The 25,868-nt window shown below is 30.3% G+C and overlaps 1 protein-coding gene and 1 long non-coding RNA gene across 2 annotated transcripts in view; both read left to right on the top strand.

Annotated features, from left to right (window-relative positions):
• LOC126816797 (uncharacterized) overlaps positions 1-25,868 on the top strand; it is a 112,182-nt gene that overhangs the window by 15,284 nt on the left and 71,030 nt on the right. Inside the window, exons 21-56 of the mRNA XM_056099289.1 lie at positions 690-953; positions 1,818-2,065; positions 2,454-2,546; positions 2,848-3,234; positions 3,433-3,509; positions 3,715-3,778; positions 4,001-4,210; positions 4,621-4,732; positions 5,208-5,216; positions 6,218-6,315; positions 6,647-6,802; positions 7,315-7,495; positions 9,659-9,876; positions 10,609-10,701; positions 11,030-11,404; positions 12,018-12,094; positions 13,113-13,176; positions 13,871-14,077; positions 14,561-14,672; positions 15,328-15,436; positions 15,790-15,956; positions 16,578-16,684; positions 17,072-17,152; positions 17,786-17,951; positions 18,527-18,717; positions 19,083-19,295; positions 19,718-19,832; positions 20,114-20,349; positions 20,642-20,734; positions 21,787-22,185; positions 22,503-22,579; positions 22,772-22,835; positions 23,446-23,670; positions 24,281-24,380; positions 24,544-24,652; positions 25,421-25,584. Coding sequence (XP_055955264.1) covers positions 690-953; positions 1,818-2,065; positions 2,454-2,546; positions 2,848-3,234; positions 3,433-3,509; positions 3,715-3,778; positions 4,001-4,210; positions 4,621-4,732; positions 5,208-5,216; positions 6,218-6,315; positions 6,647-6,802; positions 7,315-7,495; positions 9,659-9,876; positions 10,609-10,701; positions 11,030-11,404; positions 12,018-12,094; positions 13,113-13,176; positions 13,871-14,077; positions 14,561-14,672; positions 15,328-15,436; positions 15,790-15,956; positions 16,578-16,684; positions 17,072-17,152; positions 17,786-17,951; positions 18,527-18,717; positions 19,083-19,295; positions 19,718-19,832; positions 20,114-20,349; positions 20,642-20,734; positions 21,787-22,185; positions 22,503-22,579; positions 22,772-22,835; positions 23,446-23,670; positions 24,281-24,380; positions 24,544-24,652; positions 25,421-25,584 — 5,661 coding nt within the window. The remainder of the gene's footprint in view (positions 1-689; positions 954-1,817; positions 2,066-2,453; positions 2,547-2,847; positions 3,235-3,432; positions 3,510-3,714; positions 3,779-4,000; positions 4,211-4,620; positions 4,733-5,207; positions 5,217-6,217; positions 6,316-6,646; positions 6,803-7,314; positions 7,496-9,658; positions 9,877-10,608; positions 10,702-11,029; positions 11,405-12,017; positions 12,095-13,112; positions 13,177-13,870; positions 14,078-14,560; positions 14,673-15,327; positions 15,437-15,789; positions 15,957-16,577; positions 16,685-17,071; positions 17,153-17,785; positions 17,952-18,526; positions 18,718-19,082; positions 19,296-19,717; positions 19,833-20,113; positions 20,350-20,641; positions 20,735-21,786; positions 22,186-22,502; positions 22,580-22,771; positions 22,836-23,445; positions 23,671-24,280; positions 24,381-24,543; positions 24,653-25,420; positions 25,585-25,868) is intronic.
• Positions 8,945-10,681, top strand: LOC130012137 (uncharacterized). Its single transcript, XR_008787435.1, has 4 exons — positions 8,945-9,065; positions 9,323-9,437; positions 9,659-9,876; positions 10,609-10,681. It is a non-coding gene; the product is annotated as an uncharacterized LOC130012137 (long non-coding RNA).

Raw genomic sequence — 25,868 nt, 5'->3', positions numbered from 1 at the left:
TCAGTGCAGAATAGTAGGATTTTAAACCCCATTTCATTTCAAATATATATACTGTAAGACATGATATTGATGCATCACAAAATTAATATGATGTTAAGAGAGTCAGTATAAATGTGTATTGAAGTTAATGCATTCCACCATATCTTACTCTTGCATAAATTAGTAGATTTCTGTAATTTTAACATATAAGTAAATCACTAGTTACCAGATAATTACATATATTGTTATGTTATCAATGACCTTAATTATCATGTTATCTAATTAATTAACATTTATTATTGTATTGTTTTGAGGGATGTTATGTTTGATAATACTACTGATTTACAGGATAACTAACTAGTCCATACTTTATTTGTGTATATAAATAATGCAACCATAGGTTTAATGTAAAGCATTAATTGCTCACCTTCATTTCTTGTTATATATTAAATGTAAATTTTTAACTTATTTGTTATGGCATCAATGTTTATCTGTATACATTTTGAAGATAAAATGAAAATAAATTTGGTCTAACATTGATTCGATTGCTCCGAATCATATTAAAATACTATTTATCAACCTGACAGAAGATAATTATAGACAATAAAAAATGTTTATTGTGACACCCCTTCTAACAATGATTTAATTGCTCTGTATTGTATTAAAATATTATTTATCAACTGATGTGTAAATATATCTTTGATTTATAGATCCATGCAGTACGAGAGGTATAACATGGAACAGACGACCAGGGTATGCTATACTAGGTTTAGCCATGAAAACAACCAAACAGATTTCTTCATTAACAGCCTGTCGTAATTTGTGTCTTAGAGAAACAGGATTCTTGTGTAGATCATACCAGTTGTATGGTTCGTCTAAAACATGTTCATTGTTTAATGTTACTATGATGGAAGCTGGAAATAAATTTGTTAAGTGGCCAGGAAATATTTTTGAAGAATGGGCATGTGCTAAAGGTAAGGGAATTGCTAGGGTTCAGTTTTGATGTAATTGTTTTTACGGAGAAAGAAACATGTATCACCTTTTCTTTATTGGAGATAGGACATGTTGTTTTAAGGATGTTAGCAGTGTTGGATGGCTGAATGGTTAGCGTGTACTTGCTGCATCATAAGGCTGCATCATTGAGTCAACTGGCGTGGTTTCGATTCCCCGGTTGTACGTGACAAGGAGTAGGGTTGCCTGTCCATCCTTGTAGGTGTTCTCCGGGTCCTCCGGTTTCCTCCCTATGTGCAAGCGAAATGTTGAAATAAAATTGAACCAATATCTTAAAGGGGTTACGTGTCCTGATAAGTGGTTTTCACTTTCACATCCAAACAACTCAATATTTTGAGCTGAAATTTTGAGACAAGGTAAATACACCATTCCTTTATATTTTGGTGCTTAAATTTCATACGTACACAGACTTTTATTTCTGAAACTGTTAAAATCGGGATGGTCCCTTTAAGATATATAATTTGATATGAAATGAAATGGGGTTTAGCGTCCTACTGTTCTGCTCTGTTTGATATGATCCTTAGATTCACCCAAAAAACATATTTGACAAAATATATTTATTTCTTTACAAATTTGCTACAATTAAATCCCTGTAAGTACCCAAATCATTCCCTTAAAAGAGTTCAGAAAACTGATTTGTTATATATTTTGGGGGTATTAAACCTTACAAACTCTGGCAAAATATTTAACTCGACTGACTAATGTAATTCAACAAATGAAAATAGATTGCTTATCAGCATAAAAATGTGAAAAATTAAGACTATATTATTCAAAAACTGAATTTTTCAGTAATAAAGTTAACCAAATTATTTCTAATGTACATTTAGGTGCTGATCTTCCAATACTCTCCAAAAACCCTGAAGTTAATGTTGAACCAGAACCTACCCAAACCAAGTATACATTGTCTTGTGAGTTTGCTGCGATTGTATCAGATAAAATGGTAAACTATACAGTCGAGTGGTTTATAAATAACCATATTGTACAAGAAGATGTAATAACATTAATGTCCGGTGAAGAAACAGGAAAATTATATATGGATTCATCTCTCTTAACTGGTTTACAATATGGTATGAAGGTATGTGAACAAAACTTTTATCCTTGATCAAAGCAAATTAGAATGTTTTTCTCTTTCTGCAACATGTAAATGGTAAAAAAGAACTACACATAAAAATTTGATACTCAGGGCATTTTAAAAACTAAAATACAGAGAAGAAGCCACATGAAATTTTAAAAGCAAAAAGCTTGTGCTTACATATTGCACTGACGATTAGTTTCTAATGATCTGTAAAGAAATGGCTTGTATGTACAAATCCGTAAACATAAATACTGAAATAGTATTAGTGATTTTCGTATGATTTATATTTATCATGTTTTAAACGTAAATATTAAAATAGTATTAGGGATTTTTTGTATAATCATGGTTTAAATATATGTAAATGTAAGGATTATTGTATAATTTATAGTTATCATGTGGAGTCAGTGCTTGTGTAGTAATGAATGAAGCCTGTATCAATGGTGCCTTTAGGAGAAGTAACATCAGAGAACTTAAAATAGAGGTAATTTTTTTATTAATAATGTCATTTGATTTAACTGTTCAATAAGTAAGTCACAGTAGTTGTGTGGTAAGGAATTGCTAAAAGTAACAGATTATTGAGTACATAAAGGTCCCATTGTAGGTAGATTTCTGCACTAACAATGGAAATAAATGACCTGAAAACTGTTGAAAAACAGTAAACCCCTTTTACCATTCCATTTTTCTCAAAAATATTCAATCAGTGATCATACTATTTACAATTACAAATGACTTATTGTTAAAATTTTAAGATTTATGTGTAAAAATCGTGGGTTTTTTTCCAGTTTGAAAATGACATGGACATTGAACTAATAGAAGGTGATGATGGGGAAGAATTAGAGATAACATCTAATATGCCACCATCTTTTCTCTGTAACTCAACTACTAATGATAACGATTGTAGTTTTGTTATTATGGCCCAATTAGGAGCAGACGACAATGATACTGTTTGTCCTAATGGCGGTGGTATCATCAATCAAGCTGTTCTAGGATTTAAATCATTCTGTGGATTAAGAATAACGGCAGAAAATTGGATGCAAAAACACAAGATTCCACTAAAAGCCAAAGTCGATTCCATATACGATGGAAATAGAAAACGAGAATTGAGTTTTAACTTCCAACTACTTCTAGCAGAAACAGAACTTTTCAGTACAAGTCTGCAGACATTCCAGGTATATAGTTTTTGTTTAGTGCCTTGAGTGAATGTTTTTATTTTATATATTTGATTTTTCAAGACAAACCGTTCATTTGACATCATGGTATGTAACAAAAATAAATCCTTCGAACATTTTAGTTATTTTATCTTATTTATTTGTTTATTAGTTGTAAATGAGTATTGTTGATAAATATATTTTTTTTTTTTTTTATAGTTGAGCATCATTGATAAAGATAGACCTGCTATTTGTTCATCTGTCAATGGACCACATCTTACAACATTTGACGGCAGGTTAGTTTTGGAGAGTTATTATTCTTTCACTTTTTTTTTTCAACAATGGAATTATTTTATATTTGCAAGTGGCAGCATTAACTATTAGGCCAGAGAAAGTAGCTATTATTGCAGTTGGAAAAACAAATGCAAGCAATGAGCAATTAGAATACTGTAATCAGTGCAAGCCCCACCGTTGAAAATATTTTCTCTAATCTCTTTCCAGATATTTTGATATTTTCTCAGAAGGAGAATTTGTTCTGTATAAACATACAACAATGCCATTACAGGTAGATATATCATATAGTTTTTAATTACATTTTTACACTTTTTGAACTGTTGAAATAATTTGTATTATTTTAAAATCTTAAAAGATTTTACATGAAGAGTTTTAATTGAAAAGTGAAAAACAAGATTTTTATCCAAAAATACAGTATTTCTCATTAATACTTTCTTATGCAGCTTTATTTATGTTTATACAGCTTAGTTATTTTTGCATGTTTCTTATAAAGGTTCGTACATATTATCGTTCCTGCTTGAAAAATGGCATCTGCAACTGTGCTGTGTCTGTTCAATCAGGTGATGATGTCATCATAATTGATAGATGTGGAGCTAACCAGAAGACACCTAAAAATTATCCACTACACACACAGATGATACTGAATGGCAAATTGACACCTGGTACGAAAGTCATGAGATTGGGTGATGGACTCAAATACAAGGTTAGATTGCTTTGTTCTTTTTTCACCCCAGATATTTTCTAATAAGAATATTAACCCTTTATCGCCTGTAAATTTTGAGGTTTGAAAAGGTCAACTGGAATTCAACAATTGGATGTTAGTCTCAATTAAATCCTCTTGTCCATCCCAATAGACAACAGCTTTATCCTGAAGGCGTCACAGATAAAAAGTTATTTCTTCTCTTTAGCCCTTTAAGACATGAAAGGTCTATTAAATATCTGAAGAGGACGAAATAAACTTGCTATGTTCACCTTCCACTATTTGAAAGCATGAAATAAAACCAACCTGCTGAAATAGTAAATAGAATTAATTTGTAAGGGGAGATTACCTGTCTTAATAGATATCTCTGGTGATCTTGAAAGTTAATAAAGAATTGATGTATTTTTTAACAGATTGTATTACCAACTGGAACAGTCGTTACTGTACGAATAGGTCAAGGTGTTACATCACAATATCTTAATGTATGGATTCGACCATCTGCTTACGATCTGACCAGAACACAAGGTATGGTATTTTGTCATTCACATGTATTAAAAGTCAGCAGATATATTTAATTATTTTTCCATCGATATTACAGAGAAGCACTTTGTGAAATAATAGTGCTAATACAGATGATATTTATGTACAAGAATGTCTATAATCAGTTACATGTCTTACGAAGCATTAGATTGTTGATTTTCAGAAATATTAGAGTACGAATATAAGGGATTACTTTTACAGCATAACAGTACCATTGTTTTATGTGATTTGTTCTTCTAAAAACTAAATAATTTGTATACAATCATCTACAATTTTTGCATTGTATGAAAGCCCTTTAATTTCAGTCTTCTATAAAGAAACTTTGAAATGAAATAGCTCAGAAGTTATTCCCCCCCCCCCCCCCTTAATGAGTAAGAAGGTAGTTTCAATAATTTGATATCATTTGTATTAAATAACAATGGTATTTAAATGTATGTTGTATTATATGACTATATTACAGGTTTATGTGGTAGTTATGATGGCGATAGTACCAATGATTTAATACCAAACAATAAACCGATAGAAACTACACCAAAAGCTTTTACATTATCATGGAGGTAAAAATAAAGTTTCTATATTAATTTAAATAATACATGTATTTTGGTTTTATTCATAGTTATTTCAACACCAATCATGTAATGGAATGGAATTAAATGAACAAAAAAATAGTAAAAGTTTGTAATAGTGATCAATACCATCATACAAAGACATTGCTTTAATGTTTTGATAAAACTACAATACTGTATATATATTTAAATATAGTATGTCATTTTCTCTAGAAAGATGTAATTAGTGCCAAAAGTCAATTTTAAAGAATGCATGTATCTTAGGAAATTTCCAGCCCCAGGTCCTATTTCAGAAAGCATAGATGAAACATTTACTATGTAACTCTGTTCAACTAACATGCTGGTTAATCCAGATTTTAATTTACAGTTATTGTTGATGTTTGAAGGAATGTTAATATCTATGTTTTTATTAAGATCTATGAAGAATGAGAGTATATATAATGGTGTGTGTAAGAAGATAGGTGTAGGAATGGATATTATGGAATCAGTTTACTGTGATTGTTTACAGAACAATAACGATACCTGTGATTCCATGTTACAAATATATCCTTGTAACCATGACAACATGAAAGCCACATTTACATCAGGTAACTTGAATGCTTAATTTTTTTAAATAAATTATTTTTTCAATTTGATATTTGATACAGATATATAATGCATGTTTTACATTGAGTTAATTTATTTTTCACGGTTTGACTCTGTACCCAGTTTGTCTTGGTACCTTATATCTTTGTAAACAATAATGTAAAATAAGTAAGAAACACAATATGAAATCAACAATTTATACTATCAATAAACAGTTGTTTCTTAAAATGCTTTTTCTTTTAAGTCTACGAAATCCAAATTTCGTCTATTGTATTACCATTACAAGTTTTACAATTTAAGTATTTTATTTTGTTTGTAGGAGATGATATAACAGATCTATTAGTAAAGAGATCTAAAACAGCAGTATGTGATAAAACAGCACTACAATTTGATTATAATGAAGACTTCCAGTTACAGGTATAATTTAAATATTTTAAATTTGAAAAAAAATATATATGATATTATTAAAAATTTATCTTTTTTTGTATTTTTTCTATCTAAAAGGGACTCACAACATACAACATAAACAAAGAAAAACCATTATTTCATATTCTTCATATTTAAGGACATCAGATTAATTTGAGTAAAGTTTTGAAACATAGGAAATTAGAAAGCAAATATATTAAGAGAATGTCAACAAGGAAAGCTCATAAACTTAGCAATTTGAAAGCCCGATGTACAACTAATTTTCATGAGAAGTGTGTGCATCAGTTTGTTTGTAACAATATATCTTTATCTGTCTTTAAAGGAACGAGATTGGCCAACATTGTCCGGTTTAACTAAAGATAATGCTACAGAATATTGTACCAAGCTATTGACAGAGTCTAAACCAGCCAATATGTGTTCTACAGTACCTGATCTACAGATGGATTTAATGCTTAAATCTTGTGTTTCTGATATCAGGGTAATGTTCTTTTTCCTATTGTATCTATGTTTGTCCTCCTGGTTTTCATGTTTTGTGTGGTGCCGACTTCCTGCACTATTTAAGAAGTAAATTTATGTTGTTAGAATCTAGAAAGTATATTCAAAGGCAGAAATTTCACAGAATTGAACATTTAATATATAATCCCTCCCACAAGAAATCACCAAGACAGTTTTTTTGGGGGGAGTAAAACATGTATTACACCTCATGTATTTCACAGAATTGGACATTTGATATATAATTCTTTCTAGAAGAAAGCACTTAGATACATTGGTTTTTTTTTTGTGTGTGTGGGGGGGGGGGGGGTGGTATCAAAAACTTATATTACAGCCCAATTATAATAAATACTCTTATTTCATCAGTGTGTTGAAAGTCACCTTAACAAAATTAAAGAATGAATTATTACAATAAAACTTCAAATGTACATGTATTCTTGAATATTGTGTTTATTATCTTTCGTTTAAATTGTTTTATTGTCTTTGTTTATTTAACAGATGAATAATAATATGGATTGGGCTATTACTTATATAACTAGTGTATTAGAACGATGTGTTATAGAATTATATAGTAATATAAACATGTGGGTAACTATTGATGATGTACAAGTACCTGATCCAGCTATACTAGATATTATCTGTTTTAATGATTGTTCTAACAATGGTACTTGTAACAAAGGTAGGTTTCATTAAATACTTCACAGACATGATTTAGCTGTTGAGCTTTGGTATTTGCGTTGGTCGAACATTGCACACCCACCTAGCTAGACAGTGAGCCGAGCAGAACCATCAAAATTTTGAAGTAGATATTTCCATCAATTGCCACAACTACAACATATTTACCTTGACAACATTAAAACTTTTAGTTATTGGGACTGACACAGATGATGACACTTGACTGCAAGTATCTGTAACTCACAATGGAGCGACCCCACTATTCAATATAATTTGCTAGTTTGATTAATTTTAGAAACTTAAAAATTATTCACAATGTATATTTAGCTCATTTGCTAGATTGATTAATTTTAGAAACTTAAAATATATTCAATCAAAGTGTTTTTTGTTCAGGTGTTTGTGAATGTAAAGATGGGTTAATTGGTGCTGATTGTTCAGTAAGAGCAGATGTACCACCTATGATATATAATTTATATAATCTTGGACTGTGTGATGTCACTGTCGACAAATGTAATGAAGTTATTATCTATGGAAACAAGTTTGTGCAATCACCAAATCTTACCTGTAAATTTCAGCAAATCCTGGTAAGTATTAATAATATAATATTAATAATAATTCTCAATTTATATAACACAAAAATACCTTATGGTAATTTCTATTGCGCTTTTCAAGTTTGAACAAACTCATTCACTGCTAACAACATTAAGCCTGGTTGAAATGATGAGTTTTAAGCTGAGATTTTAAACTTTCCACAGTTTGGGCCAGCCTAACTGACAAGAGGATTGAAAATACATTGTAGAATATTTATCGGTCTGTGTGGGACACAGTAAATTTTAATTGAGGTAGAATATTCATTAAGTGACTGTCTTGACGGAGTTTGATAAGGCTCTGGCACTAATAACTTCAAATTACGGTAGAATGTTTGATGATTTGTTAGTCATCTTCATTAGCCCAATTAGCACAGAATAGTAGGAGAATAAACCCCATTTCATTTCGACGATTCATTAGATGAGATTCTGGCCAGTTCTATGATGTGCATGTATTTATTTGGGGATTAGGTCGGGGGTACTGTTAGCTTGTTTCAAAAAAATTTAATCTTAAGTTGTAAGCATTTATATTCATAATAGATGGGTGATAAAATAGATAGAGTGGAAGGAAAGTTAGTATAATGTTAATTAGACTGGTTTTACAAGAAAATATATCAGTGGTGTTTTAGTTTCATAGTTGTAACACATCTCACCAGTTATCCACAATTATAACTGAATACTTTTAAACAAATACTTTTTTTTATATAAAATGTCATAAATTTTATGGCGAGTTGAATAACCGGGCCCTGGTTTGATTTATTTCAGATTGAAGAAAAGAACTATACTGTTGTAGAAGATACTATGGTTGAAATAGCTGCTATCTTTATTAATTTTAATCAGATAGTTTGTCCTGTACCAGCTAATGTAGATAGTTATATTATCTATATTAGTAACGATCAAACATTGTATACAACTGAACCAAGTATATTTACAGTTTATTCACCAAAATGTCACAAGTGTGACCGATCTGGTTATTGTATTCTTGAGGTATAGTAAATTTAGATTTTCAAAACTTAACTTTTCTTTAAAATCCACGTTCTACTTTGTTCTGTTAATAACTTTGAAATATAGTCAGAAAATCTCATTTTAATCACATCAATATATATTTCCAAAGAGATTTCCAAAATTTCATTATGTTCTGGTTTATTGCATCTGTCAGAAAGCTTGACTCTGTGGAATGTCAGCATATGAATAAATAAAGATATATGTTTTATGTTAATGTTTATTTACGTGTATATTTTTAGGATAATACCTGTTTTATAAACAATGTCTGCTATGATTTTGGTGTTAGAAAACACGATAATAACAGTTTGGTTTGTGACCCACAACAAAATTACCGTGACTGGAGCACGATACAAGGTATGTTAAGTGATACAGGTTAATAAATTTTGCTGTGTTGTTCTATAACTTGTACAGTGAAATCACACTTTCTAAGTCCAGCAGCTGGAGAGATAAGAATATGTCTTTAAAGTAAGTTGGAATCCCAAGATTCTGGTTTGAGTGGCCCGTAATACTGAGGTGGTCATTGAGCAGGATTTACCATTTTTTAAAAATGATAATTTTGTTTTGGATTTTTTCAGACTTCCCATATCTACAGACAACACCTAATATAAGTATAGTATCTAGTGATGATGAGTTTAAGTTTATCTGTGAATTCCAACTACCCAACTTATCTGATGTCAAATATTACATAGAATGGTTTCATGACAATGTTATTAAAACAATTGATCTAGTTGGTAATGAAACACAAGTGGAATTAGACATTGGAGATGTTCAGAACATCACATATGGATCAAAGGTGATATATCTTTAATACTGTATATATATAATAAAAAAAAAAGGTGATATATCTTTAATACTGTATATGTAATAAAAACAAAGGCGATATATCTTTAATAATGTATATGTAATAAAAGCAAAAGGTGATATATCTTTAATAATGTATATGTAATAAAAGCAAAAGGTGATATATCTTTAATAATGTACATGTAATAAAAACAAAAGGTGATATATCTTTAATACTGTATATTATGTAATAAAAACAAAAGGTGATATATCTTTAATACTGTATATGTAATAAAAACAAAGGTGATAAACCTTTAAATACTGTATATGTAATAATAACATAGACATCTAAAAATTGAATGCACTTATTTCAGTCAAATTTGAAACTAATTAAAAAATGGTTTCTAATCTGATCGGTTCAAATAAAAATCAATGGATTATCACATGGAAACAGGTTTTAGTTTCAAGTTGAGAGTATCAATCGGAATCTGAACACATTTATTTGGTTTATAGTTTTGTGATAAAGGTGTGGTTAACAAATTAAAATGAAAGACAAAACAATTAGAAGTTAACTTGTGCTATGACTAAATCTGTTATCCACAGTGTAGATTTGTAAAACCAAACAAACTGATTTCGAACTAGTTTGATCCGATCAACAGAAAAGTTTTCCAAATTTGTTTAAGACCCAAATCAGTTTCCTTCCTTTAATTTCATTGTTAATTTGTATATGTATCTGTTATTATAGATTGAGTGTGGACTAAAAGCATGTTATGTCAGTAACTGTAATGCTTCCATGAGTCAACCAAAGAAAAGTAAACCATTTGTTGCTGAAGTGAAGGTAATATTTATTTATATAATACATTTTATCATTTCATCTTTTTTATATGTTTAAACAACTTTCTATTTACTAATTACATTTAAAAAATTTTTGATTAATGTTGAAACCTAAAAAATAAATACCTGTAATTTTAGTTCAAATTTCCTTTAGCACATCAAAATAGAAGTTCATTGTTTCCATTTTAATAGTATTTAAAAAAAATAGCATCAATAACAATATGATTTATTAAATTGATCGATCTGAATTATTTTGAAACCAAAATATATTTTGGTATAAATACTCTTTGATTGTCTTTAATCTTGAAGTACATTTTTAATTTTAAATCTAGGTTCTTACTGAAAAACTGACTGTCGTAGAAGGAAAAGAACCCGGCTTTATACAAGCACAGTTAACAGTTCCTTCTAAATATCTCTGTTATGGTACAGAGACGTGTGGTATTAACCTGAATGTCAATTTACCAGAAGACGAGGATGAATATGCCTGTTCATCGACTACTAACTATTATCAGACGGTCTTTGTTTCTACTGAAAAAACACCAACATGTCAGATATCAGTAACAGGATCAGAAGACATCATACAAATACCTATTAAAGCTGTTGTGGATGGCCTGGTTGATGGTGAAGTTGAGCGCAAAGTAGAAATTACCACAACTGTCATGTCTGGTGAAGTCATACAATTTAATGGAACCATATCAACATCTATGGTAAGTTACAGTTGTACGTACATGACTACAGTTTTAATCGTTATATTCCGTCATAACATTCCTGTCTTCCAGTGTAAAATGATGTTTACATACCCAAATTATAACATCCTAAGATATAGCTGTTGCAAATATATAAGTGCTTGAATAAACCTATGGTGCAATTATAAGGATTAATTTGGTTCTTATTCAGTGATGACTTTGAAGAAAATTCAAAAGTATAAATATACATCTTTGGTATTTAAACTTACAGTAATCAAAGAAAGAGAGTTAATGATAAATTCCAAAATTATGCCTTCCTACGATCTTATTGACTGAATATGATTCACTGTAATTTAATCGACAGAGTATAATTAATTAACTGTAAATCTTATCAACTGAGTATGATTCACTGCAATCTTATTTACATGAGTATGATCCATTGTAATCTTATAGACTGAGTATGACTCATTGTTTCTTTGTGTTATTTGATAAAAAAGAAACTTTATTAAAAAAAAAAAAAAAAAAAATAAATTGACTTACAAGTGGTATTAATCATTTTTAAAACTATATATCTGCCTTACATGGTACAGGAACTGTATCACAATTTAATATTTATATATTTTGATATTTGAAGGTAACAATAGAAGATAGAGATACAACAGCTTTATGTGGTTCTATCAATGATCCTCATATAACAACATTTGATGGAATGTAAATATAAACCTTACATTTTTATGTGAACGTATATTGCAGGCCCCCCTGTCCATCTGTCAATAATTTGTTTGTGGACATTCTACAGGTCTCCATTTTTATCCGATTTTGACGAAACTTCAAATATAGGGTTATCTCCCAAAGATCTTGGTTCCTTTCGATATTGGCATGTATCGGATCGTAACTTCATGGATTATGGCCCCTGATTGTACGAGAAATCACGTTTTTAGCTTTATACGATTTTGATTAAACTTGAAATGATATTTGCGCATATCGGACCGTAACTTCCTGGATTATGGTCCCTATGCGTGTGGTCCCTCTAGATGTCACAATTTTTATCCGATTGTAAAAAACATTTTAATATATCACCATTATGATGACTGAGTTCGAATTACATGAAAGTCGGATCGAAACTGCCAGACAAAATGGCCGCCCCCTGTACACAAATAGTGTTAAAGTATGTAATATCAATGTTGTGGACCATCTAGAGGTCACAATTTTTACCCAATTTCATGAAACCTAAAACATGTGTTTATATCCCAAAGATCTCGGTCCCTTTCAATATTCGCACATAACGGAGTATAATTTCCTAAATCGTGAGGTCACAATTTTTATCTAATTTTAAAAATCGTTTAAATATATCATCGTTACACCCTGATGATGATTGAGGTCATAATTTTTATCCGATTTAAAAAAATGTTTTAATATATCACTGTTACACCATTATTATGATTACGTGAAAATCGAACAGTGACTGCCCGTCACAATGGCCGCTCCTTGATCGCAAATTGTATAAAAGTATGTAATACCAAAGCTGTGGACCTGCTAAATGTCACAATATCCCCATATCTCAGTCCCTTTCGATATTCACGCATTTCAGACCATAACTTCTTGGATTATGGCCCCTGATTGTACGGAAAATTTCCTTTTATTGTTAGCTTGTTCTCTATCCATCTTGATTTTATATTTGGTTTTATTTTAGAATCATTTATTGATATTCTATTTGTTTATATTTTAGAACATATGATATATTTAGAGAAGGAGAGTTTATATTATATAAACATGATGTTCTACCTTATGAGGTATGTTGTATAGGATATCATCTTTACCATTATTTACTAACAGTTGAAAATTACCTGAGGGCCATGATGACATTTATTCTGTTTACAATAATATAAAAACTAGTTTTGTAAATAATAAATAAACTAATGAGATCGTGAGATCCTCTCATTGCTTGAGTCTAAAAATATACTGAGACTCGATGAAAATGCACCACTGATTTGACTTGAAGTGCTGGGGAGACATAAAACAACTGAAATGTGATTTGTTTGGCATGATTGTAGGATGAACATTTATTGACACAAGAAAATCAACAACAAACCTAGGAGGCTATAACAACTTTCCTTTACAGTGAATGAAACATAGGCACAAGTGGTACAAATCAAAAGCCAATAACTTGTGTGTGTCCATCTCTAGTAGCCACACATCATTCAACATCGCTGCATGAAGGAGATGGACCTCTGAATGGCTGCTTGTGAAATCCTTCTCCACTCTCGTTGCAATGCTGCTTCTAGTGGCTCTGTACTCATGCCCTCTCAAATTAATGTGCCTTTAGTATCGTACTTCAGAACCCAACACTTAACCAGTTAAAAGGCAGTAGATAAACTAGAAGCATTTTGATTGTTGGAAATAGGTTTCCAGGTCTTTTGATAATTAATAAAGTATTAACATAATGAATAATGTATTAGAATAATAAAAGTCCAATTTAATCTGCAGGTACATGCATTCTATAGACGTTGTGGTAAGAAAGCTGCATGTAATTGTGCTGTAACTGTTAAGTCTGGTAATGATGTCATATTAGTTGATAGATGTAGTTCTCGTTTGGGATCCTCACGTTCACCAACAACTATAACTATATACAAGAACGGTGAACTTACACAAGGAACAAAGATCTTCAGATACTCAGAAGGAAAGAAAATTAAGGTAAGAATTTTTAGGTGTTATAATTATACAGATAACTCTAGACAAATATCCATTTATTTGAATTGCTATAGACTACAAATAAAATGTATTAAACATTGAATGCCATAGTTTGTTTGGACTAGATACTAAAGATTGATTAAAGAAACTAAAATCTGTTTGACCTAGATCTAGATAACATATAGAATTAAATTGATCTGATAAGTTGTTTTGATTAATGACGGGACAAGCTTTATATGATTAAATTTTAGTTTCGAAAGATGAATGGAGCAGAACAGTAGGACGTTAAACCCCATTTCATTTCAAATGACGAAGTAGGAGTTATTTTTTTTTTTTTACTAATTAACATTCGATTTTTGGTTTACTGCAACACCAAATCAATTGTCTGTATCTACGAAAATATGATTTTGAATAAGGTCAGATTGTCATCCATGAATTATAAATTTAATTTAACTAATATTGATATTAAAATGTATCTTTTAACAGATTCAACTACCTGGTGGTACAGCTATCAATATTAAACCCGAGACAAGAAAAAAGATAGGTTATATCAATATCTGGATTCAAGCTTCATCTAATGATTACAATCAAACCCATGGTAAGTAATAGTTCAAGATACAATTAAACCCATTGTAAGTAATAGTTCAGTGATGATGATGATGATGATGATGATGATGACTTTATATAGTGCAAATACTCCAAAAAGCCTGACTGGGCTAATGAAGACAGGTATTTAGAAAACAGGATTGTCTTTAATTTAGAATTAAATATTGATAATGTAAGAGCAGATTTTATAACTAACGGCAGGGCATTCCACATCAAAGCTGCTGATACTTAAAATGATTTAAACCAATTTTTTTCAGTTGACACAATTATACTGTAATATTATAGTATTGAGATTTGTTAATTATTAAAATTCCATTTGAATGTAATGTAGGCATACATCAAAACAAGGTATATAAATAACCTTGAATTGACATCACTAGTACAGAGTAAAATATTACTTTTAATCCAGAAATGATTTTGGGTTTACAATTAAACATCATTTATGCATCAGCTGGATAATGAAGACAGACAGTTGTTAAAACAAGGCAATATAGTAATTTCTTATGATATATAGTGTTTTGTTTTGAAAGTGTCGATAACATTTCTGAAATTGAACATGAAAAACATTTTAGAATTTAATCAGTAGTCAATGAAAAGAGATGATGTGTACATATCTTTACCTCTGATTACCGTATTATATTGTGTAGGATTATGTGGTACATTTGATGGAGATGAAGATAATGACCTAACATTACCTGATGGTACCATATATACAGGCAAAGAAAAAGAACCATATGGTTTCTCTTTGAAATGGAGGTAATTATATCTAATTTATTCATTTCATTAAACCAATTCATATTAGACTTAACTAAAATCATCAAAAAACAGTGCTATGGCTTGCTTATATCAAACTATTTATTGGATTAAACTGAAAACAAATATTTGTATCACTTGTAGCTTCACTACTGCTTTGTGTCTTTGATATTATTTTGGTACTATGAATGGCCAAAAACTATAACCAATTGACAATGCAAGCCAATCTCCTTTCATTGAATAAACTACAATAACACAAACAATCCAAAATGTTAAATTGAATGGTGAAGATATTGCATAATTGAACCTGTATAAATGACAACTACTAATAATATATAAATGTATTTATTTTGTAGAGTTGATGTGAAAGACAGCCATTATTCTGGTATTTGTGTAGATACAGTAGAGGAAGACAGTAAACCAGTGATGTATTGTAGATGTCTACCAACTGGAGCACAATGTTCACCTGTTAATCATATAGCAACATGTTCTGGTGAAGATGACAAGAAACGTTACACAGATGGTAAAATATTATTATTTATAGTAATCAACTCTGTAAACATTTCAAACTCTATTTCTTTAATGAAATGGTACTTTTTTTGCATCAAATGTTAAATTGTATTTCTTCAGTCTCAATGCACGAGATGGAATAAATGAGTAATTATTTACCAATACAATAACTATTTATAAAAACCTGATATCAAAATTTGACTTTTGATATTTTCATAAAGGACTACTTTATCTGTGCATTTATTCCTCAGTTTTTCCCTGTGTACATGCAAATCCATAATTTGTTTAATATTATTATCAGATCATATCTTTAAAGCAAAATTTTCTCTTTTCTTAGCTTCTGACTTGTGACACTAATGTAGCATCTTCTATATTATCATTATACATTTTATAGTGCACAATTTCCATGATAAAGTGCTCACATGCATTTTACAAAATATGGTACAGAAATTAAATATACAAATAAAATAAATAAACTAAAATACAAATAAGACATACATGTAAACATTGAAATCAACTTAAAATCTTATATATATTCCAATCTTTTACCTCCCAAAACTCACTCAAGTTTTGGTCTAAAGGTGAAAAGTGAATAATTTGATATTGAACAAATTTTTATTTTTATTATTACAAGGTACTGATGTGACAAATCTATATCTAGAAGAAGCTAGGGAACCAATAGGTTGTACTGACGATGTCACTAAGATAGAATTTGAATATGATGTTGACTATGTATCACCTGTAAGTCAACATTTATTTAGCATGTCCTCTGATGCTCAACCACCTGAATTTTTCTATTTAAATTTATAAAAAAATAAAAGAATTTCTATGTTTGAGGTGTGTATTAGTCAGTAAAAAATAATGTTCGTTATCATATGATTTGGCTATGTAACTCAATCAGAGATGTTCAAATTAGAATTTATGCAAATGCAAAAAGGTATGTAAATTGTCAAGCTTTGATTAATATTCTGATGTTTGGAACCACTGATTACACTTGCATTATAATGGATCTGTTTTACAGAAAAGAATTTGAAGATATATTATGATGTTGGTAGTCCACATACAAATATGCAATAACTTCACAATAATATAATCTATTTAAACATTTTTGTATGTTTTTATTTGTAGCCATCAGTATGGCCAACTCCATCTGGTATAACAGAAGATGAAGCTCAAGAGATATGTTATTCTTATATATTTAGTAAAGAAGTAAGCGTATCATGTTCAGAAATAGGTATATTATCACTAGAACTAGAGAGAACAATCACATCTTGTGTATCTGATATACAGGTAAATATATATCATGATTCCGTTTTATTATTCACTGTATTTAGGCTTAAAATATTTAAAATTTGATTCTTTAGATTGTAATATAGATTGTAACTATGTATTTAAATTTAGAATTGAGCGCAGATATAGCATGTCTCTTCACAATTAAGACAAATTCAGATCTTTTAGTTATGGTACACGTTAAATTTCAAATAGAAAATAATTTCAATCGACAAGCAGATTTTTAACACTACCTGTGGCATGATTTGGTATGGGTATCTCACTTTGGTTCAGTAGATGCATTTTTGATAACAAAATAACTAATTATCTTAACCTGGATATTTGGTTTGCCTGCACAATATACAACACAGTACCCTGTAAAACTAAAAATAAGTAGTAAAATATATATAAATAACAGAAAAGCAACACCAGCAACATGCTATTGGACTTTCTACTGAAAATGCAAAATATTTATAAAAATTAAAAGTGACAAAGTTAGAAAAATTGTCCAATTTTTATTTCATGAACTTATAAACTCAGTCGTATGACATGATTTTTGTGGTATATTTTCAGATGTTGGATGATAAATCATGGGCTGAGACAGCATTAGATAATTTTGTAGAGAATTGTTTATCAGTATACAGTAGAGATGTTACTCTGTTTATAAGAGGTAGGGTATCAGAAGTTGTAGAAGAAATCTGTCCTAATCTCTGTAGTGGAAATGGTTTTTGTCGCAGCAGTAAGTTTACATTATTATTATTCTAGTTCATATCTACAGGCTTTAGGTTTTGTACAGTAAGACATTTTAAGCAGTAAGCTTTCACAAGGAATATGTTGGGTTGAAAAGTAGTGAACTGAACACACAATCAAGTCAAGTCTTAATTATATGATCAGTATAAGCACCTTTGCGTTATCATTCTTAAAGGGCATACTTAAAATACACAAAAATGGGTCTAAAAGCATATATTAATGTAGCATGAAATGTATATAAAGTGATTTATATTTCATTATTTTTTTTTTTAATTTTTTGTAATATTTCATCAATTGTGTTTGGTGAAATATTTCAAGAGTCTAAATTGAACAACAGTTGTTTACATCTGCACTTTTTTTATTATTATTTTGCTGTTTGTGAATCAGCCATTATTTATTACTTCTGCATTGTCTTGTAGGATGTGTTTTTCTTTGTTCATTACAAATGGCATCCAAAACCATAGAGTATTGTACTGTTTTATATACATGTAATGTATTGATCCGTACATAAAGGTGCTTTAATCCATTTAGTAGTTTTATAAATTGTTCCTATGATTATTTCAGGTACCTGTGAGTGTAATGATGGGTTTGTTGGAGATGATTGCTCTGTTAATGTAACTGTAGCACCAGTATTAGACATGTTCCGACCAGGATTAGGCTGTGATTTAAAGGACAATGATTGTATGAGTTTTGGTATTATTGGTGGACCGTTTGTTAAATCAGACAACTTAACTTGTAAAGTTGAGAAACAAGAGGTATGATGTATTTATGATATGTTTAATTAAAGATGATACATATATATCCTTGTATACATACTTGGGCTAATATTTTTATGCAATAATAAATAAATTATATTTACCATGCCTGAGTTCATGCAATTTGACTCCACTAAGAGAAAGATGACTTTGATTTGTTCTAATTATTAAATATCTGTATGCAAGAGATCATTAGAAAGTAATAATTTTAGCAGGTGATTAAACATGCTAGATTTTATTATTGACTTAATGGATTCAAGCCTCTACAAACAGCAAACTGATATGCACAGAACATGGATTGTGTGGAATTATTTCCTATTGTTAGTAATATTAAAATGAGTATGATTTCTATTGTTATATTTCAGTATGCTGGGAAGTATGATTATGTATCAACAGGAGTAGTGACTATAACACAAGCTGTATTTTATACCTATGAATATATTGTATGTAAATTACCTAGTAGAGGATCATATACCATCAGTATATCTAATGATGGTATATTATATAGTCTTCAACAATCTCTTAAAGTCTATGATACCAGATGCTTTGAATGTTCCGATGATGGTTGTCAATTAATGGTAAGTAAATTCCTCCACTACTAATGATCACTGTGCACGAGCAAATTTAAAAAAAAAAACAAGATATACCATATATTGGTTAATATCGAATTGACGTTAAATGCCATATAGTTCTCTAATTATAATCTTAATCATCCAGTAATAGAATTATAATCCAACCTTTATTGATAATAATAATCAATTTGTATAGTGCTGATAGTTCCACCTAATAAGCTGCTCCAGGTTGCTCTCTACAATTAAAATACATACAATGTAAAAAAGAATAGTTGTAAAACATTAAAAAAATTAAAATGTCAACATGTTCACTGAAAAGCATGTTAACCGAAGGTAGGTATCATAGAAATGGTCTAGCATGGGTTTTGACAAGACTTTATCTAGAAAATAGAATTGTATAAACTATATGAATATGTTCTGTTTTCCAGCCAAGATTTTGTTATATTGCTGATAGTTGTTATAAAATTGGTGATACCAACGAAGATGATAAAACTTTACTGTGTGATCCAAGTCGTAACATTACATCGTGGACAAGTCGACTAAGTAAGTTTTTAATATTCAGATAAAATTAGACTATGTACCTAAACCATCAGATTTCTAGCATGTACACATGCTCCTAATAAGGCGAAATATACCATATATGAAACTATTGCGCTAAAAATGTTAGGCTTTGCATTTGTTTTAGATTCTTATTTGCTTTTACATTGATTATGTTTCAATTTTTAGCAACTGTCAAAAATATGAAATAAAGAAGTCTTATTGATTTTAAACTGTTTCTGACAAATTGTTCGTATTTTAACTTTATTTCCTTACCTTTATTTCAGGGTTTGCTGATATTGGTGTGGTGCCAACATTATCGACTAGTTATAATAAGAACGAGTCTATATTTAACTTTGATTGTGATTGGTCTAACTATGTAGATAATGATACAACTCTAACTATATATACACAGTGGTTTGTTGATGATGTACTAGTAACAGAAGTTGAAATAGAAAGAAATATCACCATGAATACTGTATCACATACTACATTAGATTCTTACCTTAACTATGGTTCTAGAGTAAGTGTAGTTTTACAAAAACCTAAAGGACTAGTTTCCTAAAGAAAACTGAATTGTCATAAATTTGTGATGATAATTGTTGCAACCACTCCTAGATTCATGATATCAAGCCTAGAAATAAATCATTTATTTGTCATGGAAAATATTAATGTCAGGTAGGAATACATACTTTATCTAGACTGTCTTTTTTTTTTGTCCAAATACAAAATTAAGTTGTGATTTTGTCAACTTATTTTGCCAGGTGATATGTATGGCATGATTTTGTAATGTAGATATTGTTTATATATTGTAGGTATTTTGTGGTTTAGTTGTATGTAGTACATCAGATTGTAATAATACTAGAAGCCCTTTTGTTAAAAGTCCAGAAATCACCATTCAAGTAGAGGTAAACTATACAATTCAATCTTTGATATTTATCAAATTGCAACAACTACATACATTACAACAAAAAAACAAACCCCTATGAGTCACGTACGCCATACGCTGAAGGAAGCTTAAGTAGTTACGGATCGGCAAACTTTCCTTCTATCGTATTACGAAAACACGTAATTTTATAGGAATATTACTGACAAAAATTTGAACACCACACGTGAATTAAATATGAAAAATACCGAGGTGTTCCTATTTTAATTACGCGCGGATTTGAATATTTTGTTGACGTAAAGAAAACGATTCTTATTCCGGAAGTTCTGCATTCATTTGCTGCCGTATAAACAAAGACACGTAATGCATACTATTGTGAATTTGATGCCGAAGCAGGAGTTTGTAGGAATGTTACTGAGTTAAATTTGATTACCGTACTGGAATTAAATATGAAAAATAGCGAGGTTCACCTTTTTTTTATTACGTACGACATTTGAATATTTTGTTGACAAGTGATTGACACATTCGATTGCCGAACGAAAATCGCTTACGGGACAGTGCTTACTATAAAGCTATGTGCTATGAGTCACGTATGCCATACGCTGAAGGAATGTTACAGACATATATTTGATTACCGTACGGGAATTAAATATGAAAAATAGCGAGGTTCACCTATTGTTATTACGTACGGCATTTAAATATTTTGTTGACACGTGATTTTTAATTGTGGTATGAATCCGTCTGTTTATATATCGATAAGAGTTATGCCCCTTTATTTTCGGTAAAATGTCCGACAAGGAAAATTTTGAAATCCCATCACTGACACACACACCCTCCAAATTATTTTTTAAAAGGTAATGAAATTTAGATGAGTAAAATTCAGAAACTACTACCAGAAAAGCCTCTTATTTGTTAATCTTTCATGTAAAAAAGCCTTCTTATTTTAAAAACGAACAAAGGTACCAATTGGTTGTCAAAAATATCCTAAGAAAACCTACATAACAAACTCAACTTGTTTTCATGAAATAATTTGTCATGTTGTATGAAAATTGTTGAATTTGTTTTTACTTATAGGTCATCACCAAATCAAGTTTGGTACTTAAAGAAGGAGATGATGGTAAAGTATTCCGAATTAAGTCCACCTTCCCACCATTTGTTTTGTGTAATGACACAGACTGTTCCATTCCATTAAACTACCATATTCCACAAACAGAACAAGACATCAAATGTCCTGGTTCAGATTTCATCATTCCTCAAGCTGTTATAGAATTAGTAGATGCAGACGACAGTAAGCCATCTTGTGGATTGACTCTAACTAAAGAGAATTGGATGAATGAGTTTACAGTATCTGTTCGTGCTACAGTTGATTTGAAGAAAGACAAGAATCAGAAACGTAAAGTAATGATCAATACCAACATACCACATCGTACTACTATCGGAAAGATGACAACTTATGAAATTGGCAAAATAGAGGTAATATGTTTATGTTGATAATATGTGCTTTTATAATGTTATGATTGTGTCATTATAGTGTCGTTATAGTCAAAACACTGTGGTTGTGTAGTTATGAACAGTGTGCACAACCATAATTGCTTTTTCTTAAAAATAATTTTTGAAGCTCTATTGAAGTTTAGAAATTGACATTGTGTGCTAAAGATCCCTTGAAGGCTAAAAATTATATGTGTCCCTGGTAATAATAATTCCCTTCTATTGGTCTGTTTTCATCTGAAAATGACTGAAGTGATTGAAATTGTATATAGTATTAAATAATGTGTATATATATTTTATAGTTGGAAATTGAAGATGGAGATAAAGGGGCTTTATGTAAATCTATCAATGATCCACATATTACAACATTTGATGGAAGGTAAATATAAACAAGTTTATTAACATTCAGTAGTTCTATAAGTCTGAAAATCTATCATTTTAATAACCAAAAGAATCAATTAAATAATTCACTTCAAAGAGACTGAATGCATGAGATTTAACTTCACAGATAAATCCACTGACATAGTGTTAACTCATTTATTCACCTAAATAAATAAATTCTATATTTCAGATACTATAATAATTTCTTTGTTGGAGAATTTGTTCTCTACAGACATACAACATTTGATTATGCGGTAAGTTGGAAAGTCAAACACCATATCCAGCTTCAAGGCTGTAAATATTCATTTGAAGTGGAATCAACCTTATTAAAGGGAAATTCTGGATAAAGACCACACCTACATGGAGAGTTGTCTTTGAAAAAATTTGTCATATGTATTTTTGTCAATTTTTTTACATGTGTTCAGATTTCTCTCTGAACTCTGATAACAGAATCTCCTGTAGAAACAAAATTTTATATTTCAAGGAAAATTTGTTGTAAAGTATGGGTGCTAAAAATATCTAGTCTAATTAAAATTATAACAACATTTTCACACTGTTTTATTTTACTATTATAGTATTACTGCACGGCCCTCCATTTGTTTCTAAAGGATTTTTTATACATGCATTCATTAATACTTAGATTGTCATTGGTTAACTCCAAATAATCTACCAGTCAAAACTTTTTTGATGGGTTTTGATTATCTAGACATTTGATTGGATATCTAAGATTAATTTACTTAGATGGTGATGAACTGACAATATGAAAAGAATGGAAGGAAGACATCAGATTTTAATATGATTGAAAAATATTGTGTTTCCTATAAAAGGGTTAGTTATATTCTTGGTGTTACATTGTGATTTCAGGTTCATGCATTCTATAGAGAATGTAGTAATAGTAAGAGAAAGAGATCAGCATCATGTAATTGTGCTGTAGCTGTAAGAGTTGATGATGATGTAGTAGTTATAGATAAATGTGGACCTAAAGATGATTATAGTAGAAAATATCCTGTAACAGTTAATATGTATAAAAATGGAGATCTTACACCAGGATTTAAGATAATCCAATATAACCACGGAAAGAAATATTCTGTAAGTATCGATTTATTATATTCCTATTTGCATGAAGGATCGTGAATTGTTTGGTAAACTGTCATTTCAATTAATGTAATGATATAAACCAAACTAAACATAGCTAGACATGCTACATGTTTTTAGAAACAAACTGCCATTATGGACTAAAGTTGCTTACTTTCAAATCCGAGGACCAACATGTACCAATGTTAATACCGGGGGGGGGGGGGGGGAATGGATGGCCGAATGGTTAGCACACGCACGCTGTATCATACGGTCTGTCATTGTGCGTGACAAGGAGTAGGGTTGCCTGTCCAACCTCGTGGGTTTTCTTCAGGTCCTCCGGTTTCCTCCACTGCTAAAAACCCCTACGCACAAGCGAATTATTGAAATAAAAAAATTAAACCATATGTTAGTCCCAAAATGACCTAGTTTGTGTCGAGTGGACATTTAAACCCCATTTCTCTCTCTCTCTCTCTCTCTCTGTTTATACAGGTGCCCAATTGTGGGTTTGGAAAGCTGCAAATTGATTGAATTGATATGAAATTCACCTCTGTCAGTGAAGGGATTAGAACCATGATGTAACCAAACAATATGAATATGTTTAACTGTGATGATTTATTTCTAGATAATGTTACCTGGTGGTACAACTGTTACAGTACGAGTTGGTAGAAGAAATATTAATGTCTTTATACAAGCATCTACTATAGATTATAAACATACTGAAGGTTTGTAATAATGCAAAAATAAATTCTTATCCTACTAAAGCTGAAATTAGATGAATTTAGACTTTAGCCAAAATTGTAGAATTGATTGCTCTCACAATGTTAATTTTGTTTTTGACGAAAATATTTTTGTCATATATTCTTTATTTGATTTATAATTCTACAGGATTGTGTGGAACATTTGATGATGATAAATCAAACGATTTTCTTACACCAGACGGAGAATATCTAGAACTTAAAGGAAAATATCCTGATACATTCTCACAGACCTGGAGGTAAGAAAATGATAATTATAGAACTTTATTCAGAACACCCAAGAAACAGACGGCTTGTATGTTTTCTTGAATGGGTTGTTAAATTCACTAACAATTTAAAACCCATCATTAAAGAGATGTACATTAAATGAGATACGGTATGGGTGTATTTCTTACATATCAACAAAATGTGGGTATAGGCAGTATTGTATTAGAAAAATTCTCTTGGAAGAGTGCATTCTATCTGCTTTTCTATTCTAACAAGAAATCAATAATAATAGAAGCATTTCAAATCAACTTTTTGAAAAACTTGAGGTGCTCTCATTTATTTAATCCAAGAATGCATTAGTGACATCGTTAATACTGCCAGATCCTTCAATATGGCATTTGAGAGAAGGCATCTAGAAAGATTTTAAATACGGATTCTAATAGCTGGCATTGTTCTCTGTTTATTGTTAGACTTTCTTCTTCAAGATTTTTGTAAACTTTGAATGCCAAATTTCCGACTGCTGAATATGACTAGACTTTTGTATTTTAAAGCTCAGATATTTAGTCACTTAGCGATTAAGTATTTTAGATGATGAAGATGCAATAAAGGTGGATAGAATTGTTTTTCATGGAGAAAAAAATTGAATATCAATCACCAACTAAGGGAATCAGCTTATGGAACTGGAAATTTCATTTTAAAGCCCCCAATCAGTATTTAACTAATCAGATCTTATAGAAAATGTTTTTATCACCTCCTCACTACACAAAGTTTTATATATTTAACTTATTTTACTTTCACAGAGTCAGTCTAATGAATTCACTATATAGAGGAGTATGTGCCAGAACTGTAGAAGCTGTTACTAAGACAAAGACTTTCTGTTCATGTGGTGCTGAAAATGCTATAAGTTGTGGTGCTGATGGTTATGTTTCTGCTTGTTTTGAGGAACTTGGTAAAAGACGAAAGGGTAAGTCCATAGGCTAATTTACTCTTCTTCTCATCAACAAAACTGTTTTGAAGAAGTCATTTAGCACCAATACATATTCCAAACTAACAGTAATACGTGATATTTAGTGGGGGAGGGGGGTGATAAAAACTGTGATATTAATGATATTGATAGTTTAACATTCAACAATCAAACACAATAAATACTAGATTGTATTCATGTGTAATCAGTGGCTTGATGTCCAGCCAGGTTTCCCTTTGTCAGTAATGTGGGATGAGAGGGCCTGGGGTAGACGTGGTAGATGG

This window comes from Patella vulgata, chromosome 3 (genome assembly GCF_932274485.2).
Source record: "Patella vulgata chromosome 3, xgPatVulg1.2, whole genome shotgun sequence".
NCBI classification, from domain to species: Eukaryota; Metazoa; Mollusca; class Gastropoda; family Patellidae; genus Patella; species Patella vulgata.
Note: the sequence above shows the minus strand (reverse complement) of the source record. Positions and strands in the feature narration are given on the sequence as shown.